The following is a 24,320-nucleotide window of genomic DNA, read 5'->3' as shown; positions in this document are numbered from 1 at the left end:
CATGTTTGCTAATTTCAAATTGTGTCTGCTTGTACTGATTCAGTTTAGGTCTTTCAGAGCTGCTTTCCTCTTACCAACCTGTGCCAGCCTGAGGCCCTCAAACAGGAGCCTACATGCTGTTTGTGGGTCTACATCAGGGGTGTCAAACATAAGGCCCAGGGGCCAGATTTGGCCCTGAAAAGACTCAATTAAGGCCCACTGGACAGCTTTCAGAAATGTAAAGGGGGGTATAAATTTTGTTCCTACTGGTAGAGACATCTCCTATAACTATTCTCACTACACCAGAGTAATTAAGTAATAGTTAAACAACCAAAGTTCCTACTTTTTTTTCCCAATAATATATAAATTTGTTTTGCTTTTTACAGTACATATAGTGATTTGTATTTTACATTAGCTGCATTTCACATTTATTCACAAATACACATTTTTCCAAAGATTTATCTGTCCTGAACACGTCTATCCGTTTGTTTTTGCCATCATTACAGTCGGAGATATGATTACCTAATACCCCGTTCATAACTGAAGATGTGAGGATCTATTTTATATTGCAGCTATTCAGAGGATTACATCACCTTTTTTCAAATGGAGCAACACACACCATGAATAACTACAGACATGATGGCTGCCTGGAATATCAATCTGGGGTGTGAATGCTAAAATCTGACAAGAGAAACATGATCCACCTTTGGCTCTGATTCCAAGTGGCAGACACCCAGTCCACTACATCTATTTACTGATACATTTTTAATAACTACCAAAACGTAGTATAAATAAAGGTTCTTATCTTAAAAAAACGTCCAAAATGATACAGGTAAACATAAGATTTTTAGATAACACTACAATGCAGGTATACCAAGTAATCGAAAGTAATATAAAACAAACAATAGAAAATAATCTTCCTGTGTCCGTGTCGCGACACGGACACAGGACACACTGTTTTATTTTTACACATAAACAGGATCCTGTTTATGTGTAAAAATAAAACAGAGTCTAGGTCGGGTACTGCAACATGCGTAATTAATGTGTATAGGAAGTGACATGCAACAGCTGCTTTGAACATTTTAATAGATAACCTGTTGAAAGTTAGACTTAAACGAAATTATAGACAAATACATTTAACAGGTAACCTTTTTTATAATAATAATTGACATTAACATAAAAATAAGAAATAAAAATTCCCCTTATGGCCCAAACGTGTTGCAGTTTAAGTAGTTTATGGCGCAAATAAAAATGAACGAATGAATTAATGAATAATAGGTGCTGTAACACAAGACTACAAAATGAAACGGTGCTGAGCAGCTTGGGAAATATAAAGGCGAAAGCTAATGGCAAACTCGACTACAAAAACTACTACTCCCAGCATTCTGCGTGGTTTCCTTTCGCGCTTACCGTAGTTCAACACTTCTGAAGACAAGCGCTTCTTCTAATGACTTTATAAGTAATTTGCCGCCGTTTTCTTTCGCAATGTGACTTCTGCTTTTGCTACTTTTGAAAGGGTAAGTGCAGAGCTTCTGTGTCGCTAAAAGAGAGAAAAAGTGAGCACTGTCCTCCTCTTTGGTGAACTTGTGTTAAACATGCTAAATTGAATGCTAGTAGCCTGTGTTTCAGTCTCCATGGCAACGGCCTTAGTGCCGTCTGTGTTCGACGGCGACTTGTAATTAAGAAAAATAAACGCGTTAATAGTTGTTTAAACTTATTCCAAATTGTTTAACCCTTTCACGCATAGTGGTCACAACAGTGGAAAGCTATTCAAAGTCTGTTTTCTTGTATTTGTGTCAGTGTTGATGGTATACTTGCACATAAACCACTACATTGGACACTGATGTGTCACTCCATACCCTGCCACCCACTGGTCAGCAAGGTTTCCACCTAAGTGGACATGTAAAAAACTCTTTGAATAGTACATGTTTAAAAAAATGAAGTTCAAAAATCTTTTTTCATGCCCTAAAGATGAATAAAAATACTTGAGAAAGAAAAAATCCTGATTGAGGTTGTCATAATTCATGCATGAAAGGGTTAATAATACTGATTCGTTTTTTAAGGCGAGGGCATAGGGAAATAGCTTACACGCATAAAACACAATTCCCCTCAAACCGAATTACTTGAACATGGGACACTTTTTCCCCTGAAATATTTTACGTGCTTATTATCTGACGTCTTGTTTTTTTTAATATATTCATAGTATATATAACCAGATACGTTGCATGCGACTAAGATTTATTTATTTTATTTAACATTTATTTTATTTTGTTTTACCACCGTTTTAACATTTTCATTAATTTTTAAAATGAGAACAAAAAGTTTACTATTGGATTTTTTTTTTTTCCATTATTACTCAGTCTCAGTGAGTTTGTGTTTCAGCAGTTAAGCTGTTTGCCCCTCATATTGTCTTCCAGGCGCAATGAACGACTATGAGGTTATCAGACAGATTGGGCAGGGTGCATTTGGAAAAGCCTTCCTGGTCAGAGATAAAGGGGGAGGTGGAAACACACAGTGTGTGGTCAAAGAGATCAGCCTCAGAAAGGTACAGCAGCATAGCTCAGTTTCACTACCTGCAGTGCTGCCTGGGATCAGGAAAACGATCACACTATATCCCTCTCTGTGACTTACACATGCATTCAAGCAGCTTTGTAGTGTCTCAGCTTTGTAATGTATGCTTCAAGCACAAATTAAGCTTATCTGATATACAGGTACCAGCTTCATTTGTAGTGGAATCAGGTTATGGCAAAACAACTCGTATTCTGCAGTCAGTACAGTCTAAGACAAGTCTTAAATAAGCTGTCTTTCTCACTGTGTACATTAGAATATGTCTTTTGTATGTCACTACAGGCCTTGAGACATTCTACATCTCTCAGCTAAAAAACGTGTTGTTTAAGTGTTATTTGTTACAAGAGTAACTTAAGTAAATAATATACTTACATTGAAAAACACTGGTGATGAATGGTTAGCTGCAGCCCAGATAAAACATTAAAGCTCAAGTGACCAATTCTAAAGTATATTTAGTGCTTATTTAGAAGTGTTTTTCCCAAGAACACGTTACTCCTTTTATTTTTGTGTGTTTTGCTGCTCAGATGTCAGCAAAGGAAAAGGAATCGTCCAAGAAAGAGGTGACGTTGCTGTCAAAGATGAAACATCCAAACATTGTCACCTTCATCCAGTCCTTTCAAGGTATGTGTGGGCCTCAGAGTAGAAGATGTAATGTATCAGTTTATATCAGTGTTAAAGTGTTTTCTGGATGTCTGTATAGAGAGAGGCAGCCTTTATATAGTGATGGAGTACTGTGACGGAGGAGATTTGATGAAGAAAATCAACATACAGAAAGGAGTTCCTTTCACTGAGGAGCAGGTATACCTCACCCTGGCCTTAGCTATTTGATAAAGACTGATCAGATTTTCCTCACTGTGATAGTTTTGCACTGAAATATGTTCAAAAAACACACTGACGGACATTCAGTCTCTGTTATTACTGCACGTAAGTAATAACAGTACAAACACACATTGATCAGACATAACATTATGACCACTGACAGGTGAAGTGAATAACACTGATTATCTCTTCATCATGACACCTGTTAGTGGCTGGGATATATTAGGGAGCAAGTGCCCTCAAGGTGTAAGGTTTGGAGAAAAATTGTGATGGCTAGATGACTGGGTTAGAGCATCTTCAAAACTGCAGCTCTTGTGGGGTGTTCCTGGTCTGCAGTGGTCAGTACCTAATCAACAGTGGTTCAAGGAAGGGACAGTGGTGAACCAGCTACAAGGTTATGGATGCATGTGAGGAACGAAGGCTGGGCTGTGTGGTCCAATCCAGCAGACAAGCTACTGTAGCTCAGATTGCTTAAAGTTAATGCTGGTTACATAGATACATAGAGCATCACAGTTTGTTGTGTGTGGGGCTGGATAGCTGCAGACCACTCAAGGTGTCCGTGCTGACTCCTGCCCACCACCGAAAGTGGTAGGAATAGGCACATAAGCATTAGAACTAAGCCATGAAGCAATGGAAGAACGGGGTGTCATTGGACAAATCCCGTTTTCTTTTACCTCACGTGGATGCCCGGATTTGTGTGACTCACTTACCTGGGCGAACACCTGGCAATAGGATGCACTATGGGAAGAAGGCAAACCAGTGTTATGCTTTGTGAAATGTTTTGCTGGGAATCTTTGGGTCCTGTCATCCATGTTGATGTTACTTTGATATGAGGTACCTACCAAAGCATTATTGCAGACCAACCACACCATTGAAACAGTACTCCCTGATGGCCTTTTGTAGCCTTTTTCAGCAGGATAATGTGCACTGCTACAAAACAAAAATGGTTACAGAAATGGTTTGAAGAGCACAACAAAGAGTTTTAACATGTTGACTCGGCCTCTGAATTCCCCAGATCTCAAACCAATTGGACATCTGTGGGATGTGGTGGACAAACAAGTCCAATCCACGGAGCCCTCACCTCGCAACTTAATGATTAGTAGGGATGGGTATTGATAGGATTTTCACGATTCCGATTCCATTTTCACTTCTGTTTAACGATTCGATTCTTTATCGATTCTTAGTTTTAAAAAAGGAGAACACTAAGGTCAATTAGCTTAGAACTTTGTTTTATATCTTCTCTTTGAACAAGATAGAAATTTAGGAGTAACATGGCCTTACAAACCCAACAGTGAGATCTTAAGAGATCCACATCCTACGGCTCTTCAATGGGGTGTCACAGGGTCCCCAGGAAAAAAAATTGTAAATGTAAAATAATAAAATAAATATTCTTCTGTAGCAATAACAAAGTAAGACTGCAGCGAGAACTGCCAGCATCTGAGCCAGCCAGACTCTGTCTGTCTCTCTCATCATGGTCACCTAAATGCAGCGCACAGTAATGGCAGGTTTTGTAATAAGGCAAATTGCGCTAACATAATAGTTAGTTGATTATTTACCTGCTGCATTAACGGGAGAGGACGTGCAAACGTTACCGCTGCTGCTGGGTTGAGATTCACATGTCCGGTGTGGAATTAAAAACACGACATTCATTTAAGGTCATCGTGTGTTTTGTGAGCAAATGCTTTTGCATTTTCGTACTGTTTCCTCCCTTAAATGAAATATCTACTTTGCAAGTATTGCAAGTTGCCCTGTTGTCATCCGTTCTCGTAAAGTATAACCAAACTTTTGAGTATTTGAGCTGCTTAGGTGCCGTGTTTCCTGCCAGGTAAATGACGCTCCGGAACGTGGTGACATCATTCGGGGTGACTGGAATCAATAAGGGAATCGTTTGCAAAAATGGCAAACAATTCCAAGGAATTGAAACAGTGGGAACCGGTTCTCAACAAGAACCGGGTTTCGATACCCATCCCTAATGATTAGATCTGTTGTTGGCATCTTGCTGACAGATACCACAGCACACCTTCATGCCTCGATGGGTTGTTAGGCTGAGTTATTTTGGCAGCAAAAGGGGGACCAACACAATATTAGGCAGGTGGTCATGATGTTATGCCTGATCGGGACATTATTTGTGGAGGTTTTCATTTATATTCTTCATCAGGTGGTAATTTACTCTCTATCCATATGAAAATGCCACAGTAATAAAACAGAGTTGTGTGTTTCTTAGATCGTCGACTGGTTTGTTCAGATCTGTCTGGGCCTCAAACACATCCATGACCGGAAGATTCTCCACAGAGACATCAAAGCTCAAGTATTCAACCTGCTTCACTACAGCTTGCAATCACATATAAAGCTAATTCATTCAAAATAAGCTGTTCTGTTTTGAATGAACAGAACAGCTTGTTCTGTTCATTCGGTATTTGTAAACTTCGAACTTTTCAACAAATTACACAAAACAGGTGGCCTTATATAGTAATGGTGTTTTTTCAAATAATAGTAATAATAATAATAGATTGCATTTATATAGCGCTTTTCAAGACCCTCAAAGCGCTTTACAATTCCACTATTCATTCACTCTCACATTCACACACTGGTGGAGGCAAGCTACAGTTGTAACCACAGCTGCCCTGGGGCAGACTGACAGAAGCGAGGCTGCCATATCGCACCATCGGCCCCTCTGGCCATCACCAGTAGGCGGTAGGTGAAGTGTCTTGCCCAAGGACACAACGACCGAGACTGTCCGAGCCGGGGCTCGAACCAGCAACCTTCCGATTACAAGACGAACTGCCAACTGTTGAGCCAATAGTGATCAAACTCATGAATAGTTATATGTCTTTATGATTTACATATAGATTTTGGATGTAAAAGAAATGCACATGACCTGTTATTTATATCTGTAGTCTGTGTCCTAACAACAACCAATGTAAGTGTGATTATCATTTTTACAGACAAGGATTGTGATCACAGTCACCTTTCAGAACCAAACTGAGCAAGAATCATCACTTTAACTGAGCTTTACAATGCAGAGTTTACATCATGCATTCATTATTGGACATTTACATGGTAAACATTACCCACAGAGACTGAGGTTGAGTTTTATAATTATTTAGTGTTATCATTGCACATTGTACAGCTGAACTGTCCTGAGATCAGCTTTGCATTGAACAAAGACCTTGCTGTATGCCAGCTCGAACAATATCTCAAAACAACTGACCATAGACTACTCATGGCCATCACTGTCTTTCATCAGTCTTATCCGTTTACACACACACACACACACACACACACACAAAAAAAAAATGTTAGTGCCTTCCTTGTTGAACACAGACATCCTTTCATTCTTGCTCTCCCTCTGGTCTAGAATATCTTCCTAACCAACGGAGGGATGAAAGCGAAGCTGGGGGACTTTGGAATCGCAAGAATGTTGAATAAGTAAGTCAGTGTCATCTTCACACACACACACACACACAGTGCAGCTGTCTGTCGCTGAGCCCTCTGTAAAACATGGATGACTTCCAAACAACTGATTATCATTCCACAAACTGTCGTCCCGGACATGTAAACAAATGGTTGTGGAAATAATGGTCTGTCTGTAGTTTTTCTGGCTGCTTGCAGAGAATGATAAAAACACATCCATGTCCTGTAAATAACAGTCTGTGCATGCAATAATTTTTAGACATGACTGAAAATAGCAAACATGTTCAAAATGTCTCAGCAATTGGATGTTTGATGAATATTTGGGCAGAAAATCATGGCTCGCAGAGAATGAGTCCTAATGCCGAAGAATATTCTTTGACTGATTTTCATGAGCGCCACCAGCAAGTTTTGATTTACGCTTTGTAGGAGTTCAGCCAGCTTCTGCTTGTACGACTGACATTCATTTATCCTTTAGCTTCACTTCAAGATCACTATCTGGTGTTTTTCATAGATTTGCAGGAGAGCTGATAGAAAAGAAAAAAATTAGCTACAAATTAATTTTGAACTCTATAAAAATATATTTTACTGATACACAATAAAATGAAATTAGCCAGACAACCCTACATCTCCCAACTGAAAACCAGTCTAATACTGCTTTTCTATATTCATCCACTGACAAACTACTTAATCTCTCCAAAACCATACCAACTGAATTTCTTTCAATAAATAAATGTGACGGATTTCTTTCTTTCTACAAGAGCAAAGTTCATGATACCAGAGGTAATATCTTAGTCTGTTACAGTAATTTACCTAGCAATGCCTCATATTCTCAGCTTTAAATTTTAAAGATCAGGAAGGAATTATTCATCAAGTATGCACCTTGTCCCTTGACCCTGTTCCCACCAAACTATTCAAATTTATAGCTCATGTTTTACAAATCATTTAGTCAGTATCAGTAGTTTTCCACATACTGGCATCTTCCGTTTCTCTAAAATATGTAATAATCACACCACTATTTAAGAAAAATAATATTGACATAATTTCCTTTTTCTAATATTTTATTCTTTATTCTTTAATATTTTAAACTTGTTTACAAACAACTGAGTAAATATATATTTAACAGTCTTTATCATAAGTACCAATCAGGGTTCAAATCCACTCAGAGCACAGAGACGGCTCTTGCTAAACATTAATAGTGGCTCACAAAGAGTCTGAGTTTTAGTTCTATATGACCTCACTCCTGCTTTCAGCACCAAAGACTTCATGACACAGTGGGTTTACCAGGTCAGGTTCCTGATTGCATGGATGGATGGATGGATCCTCAAGGCTCAGTCCTTAGTCCATTGCTGATTAACCTTTACATACTCCTACTTGATACTATCACGAAGAATCATAAGATATCCTCCCATTCTTATGCAGATGACACATAGTTGTGCTTATCCTTTTCCTCTGATGAACTAACCTCTGTTCACAAACTGCACTGATGACATTAACTGCTTGATGTCTGGAAAGTTTTTTAGAGTGGGATAGAAACAAAGCAGAAATATTTATTGTTTTTCCAAAAAGTCAGAGACAGAAAATGCATTCATATTTATCCACTCTGTCTCTCACAGTGACCAAGTCTAGAGTCTTTCAATCATTCTGGGTTTCAGTTTTGATAATCACATCAATATCATCTCAAACTGACTCTGAGAAATTGGTCCATGCATTCATATCAGGTAGTATAGATTACTGTAATGCTCTGTTTGCCAGATTATCCAAATCATCAGTAGGATGACTTCAGCTCATTCACAATGCAGCAGCCAGAATCCTAACAGGTACCAGGAAATTTCATCATATTACCTCAGGGCTGAAAGCACTCTGTTTGGCTCCCAGCACAATATAGAATTGCCTATAAAATGCTATTACTAGTTCAAAGCATGCAACGGTTTGAACACCCCCCCCAACCCCCACCTCACTCCACAACCACCAACTCACCCAACTTGCTCACTGTTTACAGTCCAGTCAGACCTCTCAGGTCATCCAGTGCAAATCCTTTAACTGTTCCTTGAATTAGCTCTAAGTGTGCTGAAGTTGTTTTCAGTTAATGTGGTCCTGTACTTTGGAACAGGCTGCCTGCTGACCTGAGATCTATTTAGATCAATTACATCTGTGCATACATTGAAAACTGCTGCTTTCCCTGTATTTAGGCATTGTGAACCTTCACAGGTTTGTATGGTTTTCTGTGTACAGCACATTGAGTTTGCATGTCATGAAAATAAATACTAATGTGGTCGGTTTTTCAAAATAAAGCGAGTTTGGTCTTGGTTGTCTGTGTTCAACAAAGTGGGAGGAGCCAGTTATTTCACTTTCTTAACCTACAATAACCATAACGCTTTGCAGTCAAGCTGCTCCTCAGATGGCACTTTTGGTTAGGCTTGACCTTGGCTTTTTTAATGGCAGTCCATTAAGCTTAGTTGCCAGTTACCTTGAATGTGTTTTTGTTATGTTTTTGTTAACTTATGATACATATTTTCCTGATCACTTAAGTTCATAGCTTCATTTTCTTACATTTTGACTCACTGACAAAAGGAGCTTCAGTTTAAAGTTATGTTTGGTCTTGTTTGTGTTTACATTTTTCCAGAAAGTCATTTCATTTGCTTTTCTCCAGAACATATATTTAATGTTTCTCGTCACCACTAATGATGACTTCCATCTTACATGGCTGACCAAAAAAACAAATCAAATCCTTCTTTCAAGACTTTGCCTCAACCAACTGTTTACACTGAGTGCCCTTACTAAAAAAACATTTGTATGAAAAACACCCATATTGCTTTATGAGACCACTAGTAATTTAGTGTGTTCTTTGATCGCATATATATAAACTTGTATTTACAGTTAATTTATTTACCCTAATAGTGTTGTTTCTGTGCATTGTGTAGTACCATGGAGCTGGCCAGGACTTGTGTTGGGACACCGTACTACCTCTCCCCAGAGATCTGTGAGAATCGGCCCTATAACAACAAGACGTACGTATGTGTGGTTGCCAGTATGATAGATACATCATACTGTTCAGGTTGTTCCGTTATACCTGTGCAACCAGTAAGCGCCATATTATAACCTCTTTTTGGATGTTTTATACCTCACGTGTGGGGCTGAAGCTTCAGTTGTGTATGGTTCAGCTCTGAAACCAGACATCTGAGTGTCTGGACAAATAAATTGATCTGTCATTAACTTTGATCAGGATCTTTTTTTAGTAGTGGAGCCAGAGTGTAAAGTCTGTTTATTAGGAGCAGCTTATGTAGGAAACCACATAAAAATAAATTCCTGATAATTTATATGTGAATATTTCCTTTTTTAAATGTTCCTATGGGACAGCAGTATGAAACAATATGTCACAATGTCGTTTTTATCATCTTTCTTAGTTTTGGTCCCAGGTTTTTGAGTTGTTTTGGAGTACAGGAAAACCGCATAGTACAAACTTCCTTCTTCATAGTACAGTCCCCTGCAGTCCTCTGCTACAGTCAGGTCCATAAATATTGGGACATCGACACAATTCTAACATTTTTGGCTCTATACACAACCACAATGGATTCCAAATGAAACGAACAAGACATGCTTTAACTGCAGAGTGTCAGCTTTTATTTGAGGGTATTTACATCCAAATCAGGTGAACGGTGTAGGAATTACAACAGTTTGCAAATGTGCCTCCCACTTCTTGAGGGACCAAAAGTAATGGGACAGAATAAGAACCATAAATCAAACATTCATTTTTTAATACTTGGTTGCAAATCCTTTACAGTCAATCACAGCCTGAAGTCTGGAACACATAGACATCACCAGACGCCGGGTTTCATCCCTGGTGATGCTCTGCCAGGCCTCTACTGCAACAGTCTTCAGTTCCTGCTTGTTCTTGGGGCATTTTCCCTTCAGTTTTGTCTTCAGCAAGTGAAATACATGCTCAATCGGATTCAGGTCAGGTGATTGACTTGGCCATTGCAAAACAGTCCACTTCTTTCCCTTCAAAAACTCTTTGGTTGCTTTTGCAGTATGCTTTGGGTCGTTGTCCACCTGCACTGTGAAGCGCCGTCCAATGAGTTTTGAAGCATTTGTCTGAATATGAGCAGATAATATTGCCCGAAACACTTCAGAATTCATTGTGCTGCTTTTGTCAGCAGTCACATCATCAATAAATACAAGAGAACAAGTTCCACTGGCAGCCATACATGCCCACGCCATGACACTTCCACCACAATGCTTCACTGATGAGGTGGTATGCTTAGGATCATGAGCAGTTCCTTTCCTTCTCCATACTCTTCTCTTCCCGTCACTCTGGTACAAGTTGATGTTGGTCTCATCTGTCCATAGGATGTTGTTCCAGAACTGCGACGGCTTTTTCAGATGTCGTTTGGCAAACTCTAATCTGGCCTGCCTGTTTTTGGGGCTCACCAAAGGTTTACATCTTGTGGTGAACCCTCTGTATTCACACTGGTGGAGTCTTCTCTTGATTGTTGACTCTGACGCACATACACCTGCCTCCTAGAGAGTGTTCTTGATCTGGCCAACTGTTGTGAAGGGTGTTTTCTTCACCAGGGAAAGGATTCTTTGGTCATCCACCACAGTTGTGTCCCGTGGTCTTCCTAGTCTTTTGGTGTTGCTGAGCTCACCAGTGCGTTCCTTCTTTTTGGGAATGTTCTAAACAGTTGTTTTGGCCACGCCTGATGTTTTTGCAATCTCTCTGATGGGTTTGTTTTGTTTTTTTCAGCCTAATGATGGCTTGCTTCACTGGTAGTGACAGCTCTTTGGATCTCATCCTGGCAGTTGACAGCAACAGGTTCAAAAAGCAAACAGCACACTTGAAATGAACTCTGGACCTTTTATTTGTTCATTGTAATTGGGGTAATGAGGGAATAACACACACCTGGCCATGGAACAGCTGAGAAGCCAATTGTCCCATTACTTTTGGTCCCTTAAGAAGTGGGAGGCACATATACAAACTGTCATAATTCCTATACTGTTCACCTGATTTGGATGTAAATACCCTCAAATAAAAGATGACAGTCTGCAGTTAAAGCATGTCTTGTTCGTTTCATTTGGAATCCATTGTGGTTGTGTATAGAGCCAAAAATGTTAGAATTGTGTCGATGTCCCAATATTTATGGACCTGACTGTATGTTTTCCAGTCTCTTGAAAATAAAAAAAATCCTTCTAACCCTTAAAACTATTATCCTTAAAGGCCCACAGTTTTTGAAGAACAGTTTTTAAATTGCTCTGTTTTCAAATTTACTGTCTCAAAAATTGTCTTTTATTTTTAAGACATCTTTATCTTGAGGAAACAGCAACACAAGTATGCAGCGTGCATCACACGGAATCAGCCACAGAAGCCTAAAACCTTTTTTTGTTCCAGGAAATCATTGGTGAAATCATTGTGATCTTGAAATCCCTGCTACACCTTGTTTTTGGGAACTAAGCTGTGATTGGATGGGGGAGGGTTTGAACAAATAGCTGAGGCCAGAATGAGGAGGTTCCCTGCTAGAACCTGTGACTGTGGATAAGCTTTGTGGGTGTAATAATAGAGCACGGTGCTGTAATCTTCCAGTCATGATCTGCTCAGGCTGCAGCACCTTCACTCACGTCAATGTGTTCAAACACATACACAGAGAGACACATACAGGCCTGCCAAAAGCAAACTCACATGCAACATCTTAAGCTGATGATTCGTCCTTCCTCCATTCTTTTTTGTGTTTTTGCTGCTCTCTTCTGCAGTCTTATTTTGATACAACTGAGGTCAAAGTTCCTTCCTCTTTCCCACACTCACACACATACACACACACACACACACACACACACACACACACACACACACACACACACACACACACACACACACACACACAGTTTGTGTGACACCCCTACTGACGTGAACTAATTCCAAACTCCTAAGCTGTCCTTTCAAAAGAATACAGAAATGCCTTTAACTTCTCAACACTTAAAAGGTCCCAACAAACTGCGAGAGGACAAACACCCCACACACACGCTTGGCTCTGAGCCAAGAAAGCAAATGCCTGAAAAGAATTTTTACTATTGGCCGCTATGCTCTGATTAGCTGCTTCAGTGCTCTTAAGATTGTGGTGTTGTTTGTAATGTTTGTGAGTTCAGCTCAAGCGGACTGGAAACTTAAGTTTCACAAGGAAATATTGAGTTATACAAGGTGTATCAGAAATAATAATTTAACATGCTTTGCAAACACACTTTAGTAAATAAACCCCCAAAAATCAACACTGGGGTGAGAGGTGATGTAATAAAGTCTGTGTCTCACTAGAAAGTTGATGTGGTTAAGATGATGTCAGATTGTTTTTGAAATCTTTCCTTCTAACCTTTGTCCTTGTGTGTGTGTGTGTGTGTGCGTGTGTGTGTGTGTGTTTCCTTCCTGCAGGGATATCTGGTCTCTGGGGTGTGTCCTGTATGAACTCTGTACCCTAAAACATCCAGTAAGCTGCCCAACGCCCTGCACACACAAAGCTGCTTCACACACTCAGCTTCACTAATGCTGTCTTAATGCTAACACTTACGCTAATGCTGGCCTCTGTGTAGGAGGCCAGTAAGAGAATCAGGAATTAGACCAAATAGGAAACTGACACAGGATCTGTTTTGGTCGTCCAAAGTAGAGACATTTACATTGACTCTCTGTGTTGCATATATGTATCCCATGGGGTATTTGTGTGTGTCTGTGTCGACTTGTCTCCTGCAGTTTGAGGCCAGCAGCTTGCGACAGCTTGTCAGTAAAATCTGCAGGGGGCGCTACAGCCCAGTACCCAGCCGCTACTCCTACGACCTACGCCTGCTGATCACCCAGCTCTTTAAGGTCAGACACTCTCATGTCAGTTCCAGGTTTTTCATTTGGTCTGTGGATATGAGTTAGATAAGCAAGTGTGCAAAACCAACAAGTATGAACATGAAGCTGGACTTTTGACTCAGACTTAATTAGTAATGAGTCAGACTGTAATTAGCAGGGAGTAGAACAACTGCTCCTTTGGGCTAATATCTGAAGTGGTTTGGTCATGCGACCAGGATGTCACTTTGGAGTAAAAGCAGGTAGTCTGGATGCTTCCTACAGGGAAGAGACTGCATTGGTAGACCGAGATGGTGGGTCTTTGCTAAAAATACATTTGGATCTCCCAGGAAGTGCTGAGTTTTTACTTTAATTGTGCATACACATGAAAACAAACATTTTTTTCTTTCTTTTTCAGGTCAACCCACGAGACCGTCCCTCAGTCACCTCAGTCCTCCGACGTCCTATTTTGGAGAAACATATCAGCAAACACCTGGATACTCAGGTTTGCAATCGGATTGGTTCACAGATGATTGATGTCATCAAATCGTCTCAGTAAAAGGAAATTGTTCATGTTTGCAACATAAAACAGATAGTTTAGGAATAAGATAATATTAGCACTGTCACTAATTCATGAAACAAAATCAAACACATAAACCAATCAATCAATCAATCAATCAATCAATCAATCAATCAAGATCATACAAACACAGCAAACAAATTTCTTAAAAAATAGTACTATATGGGCATAATACTAAACAACTACTTAGTTATAAATATTTTAAAATATTTTTTCAGTGCCTAATATATTTGTCAAACAGATTGAAACATTACTAAATATTAATTGATATTAATTGATATTAATTGAGATTTTAGATCATTCAGATTTCAGGAATTTTTTTGTTTTTCAGACACGACTTCACGGGGCATGAATTCAAACAGATCTCACATTACATGAAATGATTTTAGTGTGTTAGTTCAAATGTTTGTAAATTTCAGTTATTGACTTGGTCATAAAAATCTCAGATAAATACATATATGAATGTGCAGGTTTGCTTCTGTTTTTGTGATTTCTTGTGTGTGAGCAGGTGATGCAAGAGGAGTTTAGCCACACCGTGTTGCATAGAAACAAAGCTGTGGGGTCTCAACCAGTTAAAACAAGAGCAGGAGCAGCAAACACACAAGGTGCAGCTGGACTTACAATACAAAATTTTAAATTACTTGGAAGGCAGCTTTTTTTCCTCACACATCTTCTGGAAAACATGCCTCGATTTTTTTCCCTTCTGATTTAGGTTCTGTCAGTATCTTCTGCCTATTCTATTCCTAGACTGTGTCCATGATGTTGAGGTCAAGACTCCTTACGGCCCAGACCATCTGCTGCAATACTTCTGTTTGTACTTCTTTTTCTGTTGTGTTGCTCAAGATAGTTCATTATGACTTGGACCATGTTGTTATGGTGCAGAGCGAATTCAGGGGCTTCAGATGTCTGTCTGATGTGTTTATTGATGGTTATATGTTTTAATTTACTTTCAAAATAATTTAAAGTACATAAAGCATACCTGTAGGGATGCTTCTGTATGCTGTGTGCACATATGAAACATAATTCCCTGTGGTGTCTTTTCAGTCACTATCTGTGATGCGGGAGTGTTTTTTTTTTTCTACAACTTTTTGCATTACTTTTTATAGTACAAGCTCTAAGAGTGGTATTAGATAAACATCAGCAAAGCCTTCAGGTATAAGAGCAGTAACAGAATCTCTTAATAATTTCAGTTCTGTTCTGAGTCTTCAATTGTGTATACTGTAGTGACACCCAGTGGTAGCTTACCCACGCCACGACTGTCCTTCAACACCTCTGATAAGCTGCAGGGAAACTCCTGTCCGCTCGTATCACTCAGTAACCGTTGGGGAAGAGCTGGAACCTGATTGGACTAAATGTAATCACCTCACATCCTGGCTCACATTGTGTTTTGATAACATCAGCGCACAGCCCAAGGACACATCACTGAGGGGGTGTTTATTTTCACTTTCTCCTTCACAATGGTTACCTAACTTATTTGTCTCAACACTTGCACATTATTTTTACCTGTTGTGTGAGTGGTTTAGTCTTTTAATCAAAAAAGCAAAAACCAAGACTTGAAAAACTGCATGCACTGTCAAAGCAGTAAGAAAACCCACTGTATACGCATATAAACCTACATTTATGTCATGTGTGAAAGTGACACATTAAAAACACAGAAACCAAGAAAAGTGAACTTTATCTGTGAAACAGCGACCATCAACAACAATCACAGCGTGTGACTCTGTGCTCACAGACAGCAAAAAACAGCTCACTCCTTGTTATTCTAACTCAAGATTCTCATGTTTTCCAGGTAAGATTCAGAAGGCTAGAGTAGCCGAGAGGCCGGGGAATGCCAACAAGCGAGTGCCTGCTAGACCAGATTGGAAAGTCCCTCTCAAAGCCTACACACCCACCCACCATAAAGTAATAACATGGAAACAATATCCACAGTTTCACTGATTACCACCATAAAAAAGTAACTTTGTAAATTTCAGCGGTTAATGACTTGCTTGACTTGCTAGCTTGTTTTTAACTACTGTACCTCCAGTGGTGTGGAACTGCTGTACTTAGCTAGTAGGTGCTTTTTCAGATTTGGAGTAGAGCTTGTATCACCCAAGCATGATTTTTGCTTTACTGCAACTCTTTCTTCTTTTAACAAAGCTGCAGTAAAGCAATGGAAGCACAGCTCAGTCGGTATAATACAGTTCTTTAGTTTTTCTTGTATTTCTGTTGTATTAATACTGCATTTGTTTGTAATTGCAGCCTCCTCAACGTAGAGAAGCACAGCTAGCAGCCAACAGAGAGTTTCCAGGGATCCAAAGGTTTGCTCAGAATTATGTGAACGCATAGTAACTCCTTTGGTCCTATTCCCGCCTGATATTGACACTTCTGTTTACAGCTGTGTAACCTGACCAGCTTTAAGTGCATCTTATTTCAAGATGATCTTTAAAAAAAATTAGAACTTATAATAGCTAGCTGCAGCCTCATATGAACATGACATATTACGTCCATCTATCCTTTTTCTGCTTATCCAGTTCAAGTTTGGGTTGGGGTACTGGGGAGTCCATCCCAGCTTCACACAGTGAGAGCTGGGGTACACCCTGGACAGGTCATCAGTCTGTCACAGGGCTAATACAGAGAGACAGACAACCATTCACTTTCACATTCACATGTATGGTCAGTTTAGCATCACTAATTAGCCTAACCCCGAGAATGTTTTTAGACTGTGGGAAAAAGCTGGAGTTCCCTGGGAAATCCCACACAGACACAGGAAAGCATGCAACCTCTGCACAGAAAGTCCCCAGACTGGATTTGAACATAGACAAATTACACCATGTCATTATGTATTTAACAAAAATTAAGCCAAAATGCAGAAGCAGTGTATGACAAAGTAGACCCTTACTGGATGCAGAGGGAATTAAGTGGGTAAGTAGCAGCCATGTGCTGCTAATCAAATGTGCTTGATTTAAATGATCATCATCAAGTCTCCAGAGCTCATCAAGTTATGTCCTGATATGTAAAACCTTAGAATTGAAATGATGTACTTTCTTATACCTCTATTGTATGTTTCTTATCATTCATACAGATACAGATCTCAGGTTTGGTTAATCAACCATTAGCTTCACTTAATGATGATGGTTTATCATGCATGTATAATATGTAATATTAATTACAGGTTTAATGGTCAGCAGCCTGTCAGCCATTACCAGCACTACCACGCCCAGTTGGATGCCTTTCAGAGGAGGAACAAAGAGGATGTTCTTCCTCTTCCTCTTCCTCCTGTGGAAAGACCAAAGGAGCAATGTGAAGACCAAGCTGCTCCTTGCTCTGTGGAACCATATCAGCTGTGAGTGACCAAAGACCAGTACACCTGTAACTAACAATTATTCAGGAAACAGTTTCTGTAAAAACTTTAAATAAAATCAACCAATAAAAACAGTTCTGGATAGAAAGTACATCCAGCTATCATTACAGTAGCATAGTTGTCAATTGAGTTCATCTTCATTAATGAATGATTTGTTTCAGCTGTACATACAGCCATTAAAGGTTCTTTTTAAGTAGTTAAATGGGATAAAACGGTAATATACCATAAACATATCTTTACATTAAACTCCTTTGTGTGTTCACATCTCACACATTCAGTAATTGGGCAAAATGTTTAGCATTTCTACACTTTGATCTGAAAACACTCATGTGTTGTGGCCATTGATGGAGGTTTTTTGCAAACAGTTTTTCTGTCAGGTGGGTTGAGCTTTGCTTTGCTCACCGTTGCACATGCACACTAGTCTTTGTCACCGTCCTAATTCTAAAAACCTTTTATTACAGAAATAAAAAGATACATTTTTTTTTATATCTTCTTGGTTAGCTCTGATTCCCTAGCATCAGGGAAAAGTCTCCAAAACTAGACCAGCCTTCATCCAGACGACCATAAATTTGGAACTGCACTCATACCAGGACCTAGCAGCACGCTTTATTTAAATAGCAGTGACTCATAAAAACAGTCAGCAGCTGTTCAGTTTTCAAGTAGATCAGAGTTTTTTGCAAGGGAGAAGAACGGTCCTGCCCTGCCTTCCTGTTCTCACCCCAACAGGTCATGATAGATGGCCGCCCCTCCCTGAGCCTAGTTCTGCCAGAGGTTTCTTCCTGTTAAAAGGGAGTTTTCCTTCCCACTGTTGCCAAGAGCTTACTCAAAGACAGTGATCTAATTGTTGGTGTTTTCTCTGTATCATTGTAGGGTCTTTACCTTCAATATAAAATACCTTGAAGCACCTGTTCAGTGATTTTGCACTACATAAATACAATTGAATTGAACTGAAGTGAGCAGTTCTTTTCTTGAGTAACAGTTAATCTTCCTGTGTCTGTCAGTGTGGCTGCCGCTCGAAATGAATACCTGCAGAGAAGACAGGAGGCCAACCACTACAAGCTGAGAGCAGAGAAACAGCTGGTAGGACCAAGCTCTGTGCCTCCACGCACTGTTGCTGGAATATCTACTCTTCTATTAGTGTATTAACTATAAGCGGAGCTGTAATGTTGTGGTTAGTGTAGTGGAACACAAGTACATCAAAACTGTTCACTATTAAACTGTACTAATGCACAGTAGAGTTTATTACCTGTAAGACTATACTGTAAGAAATGAAAGTGGCACAGTTTTCACAACGTTTAGCCACTTTTACCTTTAGCCTTTGCTTTTCTGTTGTTCAGGGTCTGCGTCCATGTACAGCTGAGCGCAACAGCAAGCCTGGTGGTCAAGAGCAGGAGGTGGGCAAACCTGAACACCAACATATGCCTTTGGACAAGAGACAGGGGGGTCAGCAGGTGGGACACACTCACAAGACACAGCAGCCATTAAAGTGAGCAGTTATGTTTAGTATCTAAATGAAGGACAAAAATGTGTTTACAGAAATAAAGAAATGCAGAAAAACTCTCCTAGGAATGTTTTCTAGTAGCTTTTAGAGTGTGTGTGGTTGCAGGAGTACCTGCGTCAGCTCGATCTCATTAGACAGCAATATCACCTGGAGATGAAACAGATGAGGATGAGAGCTGAAGCAGAGGTACGTGCAAACTCCTGAACTCTTGAACTTACCCTTTTACAGTTTGGGTCACTTCAAAGGTTGAATCAACCTTCTGCAGTAAATACACATAATAGCAACTCTCAGTCAATAATGAAGAGCATTAACATATTTTCATCCTGTCATGTTTCAGGCCAAGCCACAACACAAACTCGAGACCTTTGTGTTGGAGCAATCCAAGGACATAGAACCATCTGTCGACAACAAAGAGCCCCAGAAAGCAGCACCTGCACTGGTGAAATAGATCACTGGATAGGAATCACAAATACTCTCTTCATATTGATGATATTTTAGTAATATAGAGCAATTTTCTAAAGCTAATTTAATTTCTTTCAGAGGCCAGTTATAAATTTTCTGCTTTCGTGTAGCGTGATATTTGCAGTGCAGTGCCCCTCTTTTACTCATATATGCAAACCTCCAGAGAGGAAAAGGCTTTATATTTATTCAGACCAGCAACAAACACTTCATAAATATGTGAAAATATCTCTGTAACATGTTCTGCACCATCATGGACTGCAGGCTCTAACTTGTGAATGCAGTGTATGATGGTCAAATTAGGGTTGGTCTTTCCACTGACTGTTCCTCTCTAACAGCCCATCACAGCAGCGTCACCATCAGCTGCCAAACTAACAAACTGTAGCCTTTCTTCACATCAAGGCTTTGTAACTGCAGGATGTGAGACAACAATAACTGAATGAATACAATGGAATGAAATAAGAGACTATAGATCTCACCTTTTTAGGGAATGCTGATGTAGATGACCAGGCATGCATTGGACACCCACTGGAAATATTTGTATTGAATGTCCTGTAAAATGTGACACTCTAAATCTTTTTATTTTATTTTTTATATTAATAATGTAATAGTTTTGACTCTGAAACAATGGTGCTTAACCTCCTAGGGCCTGCCGTCCACATATGTGGACATCACATTTTTGGTTATTTTGACCAAAATACTCAATTTTGCTCTACATGGGCCTGATATCTACTTACGAGGACATTATACTGCTACTGTTCTATCAAAATTTAAAATGAATATCCTCATTTGTGGCTCTCATTTTTCTTAAAAACAAAAATAAGGTAAAAAAAAAAAATCTGGAAATTCTTTGTTTTTACATTCATCGGGCCCCAATATGCCCAAATATCAAAGAGAAATTAAAAATGCATGTCGTGGAAGAGTTCGGGCCTTAGGAGGTTAATGAAAAGTTGGAACAGAACAGAATCCAGATTATTCACGTCTATGCAATATCATTTCAACTATCAAAGCACTGCCAGTGCATAAAGTGTTGTTTGTACTGTAGATCGATTAAAGGTCCATTCTCCTTGCAAATCACACCCTGTGTCTGCATGGCATATACCTGTATTATCTTCATGAACTATTACGACCCTATAACCATACTTTGACAGTATATTCTGCTTTATTTTTAAAGCAATCACTGTAGTGTTTGTACACATATTTAGGGATACAATATTCATTCTACAGAAGAATTCATGATAACTGTAGTTTTCTCTGTGTCTGGTTTCTGCAGGATGTTGAAGCAGCTCTGAGGCAGATCAGAGAGGAGAACAGAGACCAGATGAGAGCTTTGGAGAGAAAACACAAAGACAACGTGAGTTTATACCAACAAAAACAATTCTGCAGAGGTTAAGTCCAGTAATTCTACTTGTATACCTGCATTCAAACTATTTGAATATTGAAGACCTTTCCAGATCATTTAAGTTGTTGACACATCTGAAGCACTGAAGACTACTGTATCTTTTGCTCTTTTTTGGGGGTTTGTGACGTCTACAGAGGGGAATCATGTTTGAGATCCGATTAGATAATGAGGAGCTAAGGGAAGACGAAGAGGAGGAGAAAGAAGAGGAAGGAAGAAAACAGGATGACCAGGTGAGAGACAGAAGATATCATCAACATCATCACCTTTATTTATAAAGCACTTTAAAACAACCACAGCTGACACAAAAGTGCTGTACATAGGAACTATATAATAAAATTACATAAGCTATCAATCAAAGCCAAATAAAAGAAAAGGTAAAATAATTAATTAAATAAATATAAATATAATAAATATAGTCTTTAGTATCTTTCTAACTGCCAATCTTCTTCTCACTCTTACGTTCCTTTTCCATGCAGGAAGTGGATCCACTGAATCGAACTCTGTCCTTCCAGGAAGGAGCACAGCTGAAGCTCAAGGATTGGCTACAGGGGAGGAGGGGGTGGAGCAACAGGACTCCTCAGACTTTGCTGAACGCGCTCGGCAACATGGACATCAACTCAGTCTACAACACGGCGGTCGAGGCTGGACAAGGTGCAGCATACCCGCAGAACAGCTGGGTGGTGATGCTCAAAATGTTTATTAGAATTAGTCGGTTTGTGCTTCTCTGAATAATGTCGCTCTATTGGACATTGTAACCAAGACACTAAAATGATGATTTTAAGGTGAGGAAGTGGCAGGTCGTAGGCAGTGGATTGACGAGCCCCCTAACACCCTGCTGAGAGCTCTGGCTCAGGCTGAGCTCACATCATCAACTCTAGATTCAGTGGCCACAGGTGAGACATCACACACTCACATCTGATCAGTGTTGAAACCAGCAGTGTAAAGGGTAAAATGTGCTGTTCTCAGTGGTCCTGCAATGTCTTTAATGTGAAAAAGATTTAGAGACACAGCAGGATGGAACAGAGGAGGAGATTAACCCGGACAAAGAGGAGGAAAGGGATGGGGAAGGAGAGGAGGAGTCTGATGTGGAGATGGATGAAGAGCGTCTGGAGCCGAGGTCAGATGACGATGACACGTAAGTCAACACTTCCTTCTGTTCACATTCTTAATATACTGCGTATTTTTACTCCATGCTGCCACATTGAGCTGAACCAGATGGAGTTACAGTTATCAGATATCAGTTTATTACAGTATTGTACAGAAATTAAAGGATTAAATGAAAGAGAATCAGACTGTCAACTATAACTCTGGACATGTTAGTCATAAATTCCAGAACAATTTAGTGAAAAAATGCACCAAAAATTGCTCGTCAGTGCTACTGATTCATGTAACAGTGCAGAGCTTTACATGTCTCTGAATTTCAGAGGGGGGGAATAGAACAATACCAGATATATAAGATATGAATGTATTATAGACAACAAAGTTACTTTTTACATTGAGCAATGATTTTTGCAATGCTTCATATTTTTAGCCACATTTCTACACAGAGGTTGTGCCACAATGTGTAGCGAGTCGAAAAGCCTCTACCTGTCTTTACTCAGCAGTGTACACACACCCAGAATTCTGCAATATCACAAATCTTACTTAATTACATCAAACATTTTGGTCAATGTGGGGTTTTTTTTAAACTCTTACATGTCATTAAGTGTTAATTTTTTCCACTCTTTCTCATTAGGAACTTTGAGGAGTCAGAGGATGAGCTGAGAGAAGCAGTGGCAGACTCCATGAGGAACCTGTTTGTCATGGAGGACACAAGCTCAGACGAAAAGGAGCAGGAACGCGAACCACTAGCTGATAGGATGGAGGAGGAGATGGATGAAGGTGCAGTGAGCTCTGGAGATCCTCAAATCCAAGCAGAGGTCCAGAATTCAAGTGAAGAAGCGGGATCGTTCAAGGTATTTCCTTCTGAGCCCGAGTCCCACAGACAACATACCACAGCTTCAAACGAGCAGCATCAGACTCCTTAACCGCCCGCAAACTTTAACATTTTTATTTTGTGGGAGTTGGACAAAAATGTAAGAGTAACTGGAATCTGATAATAAAAAGTGATTGTTTTCATGATGTGAATACATGACTCTGTGAAGGATTGTTAATTTAGGTTGTTTATCTGGCGTAACCACAAGTCACACTTTCTAAGTTATCTTTAACCTATTCCAGTAAATAGCCCGGTGGAATAAGATGTTAAGCCTGAATAATGTGCAGTTACGTGAATGTGTGTGTGAGGAAACATACACTATTAAAAGCACAAGAGTTTTTGTGAAATTTAAGGCACTTTGGCTTGTAAGAGGGGAAAAGCACTACTAAATTAATACAAGTGGGAATTATCGGAGACTCCATGATACTATAATATGACACTATTTCACTGACATGTTATTGGTTGATGGTGATGGACCGCAGGACGCAGCAAAGCGGCTAAACTGGCTTCATAGTACAGGTCTCATATATGACATTTAACAGATGAGTTTTAATCATGTTTGGTAATGATTTACTTTTGCGAATGATAGCTCATCTAGTTTATTTCATGTGTGTTTTTTACCACAGGCTGGCAGCACACAACAAATCTGAAGTGTTTCATTTATTGCAGCATTATTTAATTTAATTGCAGTTTGCAAGTGAAACAAACTCCAAACAGCCTTTTTACATGGACAGACTTAAATAGTTCTAATTCCTCTTTAAAAATAAAAGTTAGTCAGCCTTTTACATATAATAATATTTCCATGCCTGGACCTCATCACAAACAGGAATACAACAGCTGAAAAAACATTTAAATTAAGAGTACTTTGGCCATCGTCTAAAACCACAAACCTGTGGGTTTAAGTGCTTCTTGTGCACACAGAAAGCGTTACAAGAAATTCTTCATCAATTTCCACCCTTCCCTTCACGTACATTTACAAGCATGTTGCTAACATCACGCCACTGCAAAAAATAAAATCAAACTATATCAGTATTAACTGGACATAAATCACTTCTTCACGCTTAAAAGTGTTGTAGCTTGGAATGTCACTCTCCCCGCAATATTAAATTATTTAAAGAAATACATTTTGAGAAACGTGAGTGTTCCTATGGTCTTTCTCACAATCAGTTTTCTCTCCAGCACAGAGATGCAGCAAGTGTGGCTTAGCTTAGCACGAACACAGAAGCCTTAGCTCCACCAACAGTGAAAGCTCTTTAGAGCTGTTGGATTTAAATGTGTCTTGTGAGTTTTATCTACCAGTTTCGATCTGTATTTTTAGTTTACTAATCACAAAAGGTTGTTAGCACATATGGGGCGAAGCAGTTATGTGGATAACATCCAATCTGAAACTGTAAAGATATGAGGATGAAAATAAATCACGGGAATTAAACGTTCATCGGGGAATGTTAAAACCTCTCTCGTTTTTATGT

At 39.4% G+C, this 24,320-nt stretch overlaps 1 protein-coding gene across 2 annotated transcripts; it reads left to right on the top strand.

The window, feature by feature from the left end:
* The first annotated feature begins 1,143 nt into the window (after positions 1 to 1,143).
* LOC134645892 (serine/threonine-protein kinase Nek5-like) lies at positions 1,144 to 24,232 on the top strand. Of its 2 annotated transcripts, XM_063499515.1 has the most exons (24): positions 1,144 to 1,496; positions 2,397 to 2,524; positions 3,072 to 3,168; positions 3,248 to 3,345; positions 5,591 to 5,674; positions 6,725 to 6,795; positions 9,702 to 9,788; positions 13,196 to 13,250; positions 13,511 to 13,624; positions 14,010 to 14,096; positions 14,680 to 14,776; positions 15,961 to 16,073; positions 16,413 to 16,471; positions 17,326 to 17,496; positions 18,516 to 18,594; positions 18,852 to 18,965; positions 19,097 to 19,201; positions 19,353 to 19,454; positions 20,748 to 20,828; positions 21,011 to 21,106; positions 21,353 to 21,527; positions 21,659 to 21,769; positions 21,873 to 22,011; positions 22,612 to 24,232. In XM_063499515.1, the coding sequence occupies exons 2-24, from the start codon at positions 2,402 to 2,404 to the stop codon at positions 22,901 to 22,903; spliced, it is 2,550 nt and encodes an 849-aa protein (XP_063355585.1). In that variant the 5' UTR covers positions 1,144 to 1,496; positions 2,397 to 2,401; the 3' UTR covers positions 22,904 to 24,232. The 2 variants fall into 2 exon arrangements, with proteins under 2 accessions (XP_063355585.1, XP_063355586.1); XM_063499516.1 differs by lacking the exon at positions 1,144 to 1,496 and having other exon boundaries at positions 2,213 to 2,524; positions 19,121 to 19,201.
* Positions 24,233 to 24,320: the final 88 nt, after the last annotated feature.

The sequence above is a fragment of the Pelmatolapia mariae genome, linkage group LG16_19, assembly GCF_036321145.2.
Source record: "Pelmatolapia mariae isolate MD_Pm_ZW linkage group LG16_19, Pm_UMD_F_2, whole genome shotgun sequence".
Lineage (NCBI taxonomy): Eukaryota > Metazoa > Chordata > Actinopteri > Cichliformes > Cichlidae > Pelmatolapia > Pelmatolapia mariae.
Note: the sequence above shows the minus strand (reverse complement) of the source record. Positions and strands in the feature narration are given on the sequence as shown.

Coding starts and splice junctions, on each gene's coding strand:
- LOC134645892 (XM_063499515.1), top strand. CDS start 2,402: ATGAACGACTATGAGGTTATCAGACAGATTGGGCAGGGTGCATTTGGA. Junction 2,525..3,071: donor AAGAGATCAGCCTCAGAAAG/GTACAGCAGCAT, acceptor TTTGCTGCTCAG/ATGTCAGCAAAGGAAAAGGA. Junction 3,346..5,590: donor TTCCTTTCACTGAGGAGCAG/GTATACCTCACC, acceptor TGTGTTTCTTAG/ATCGTCGACTGGTTTGTTCA.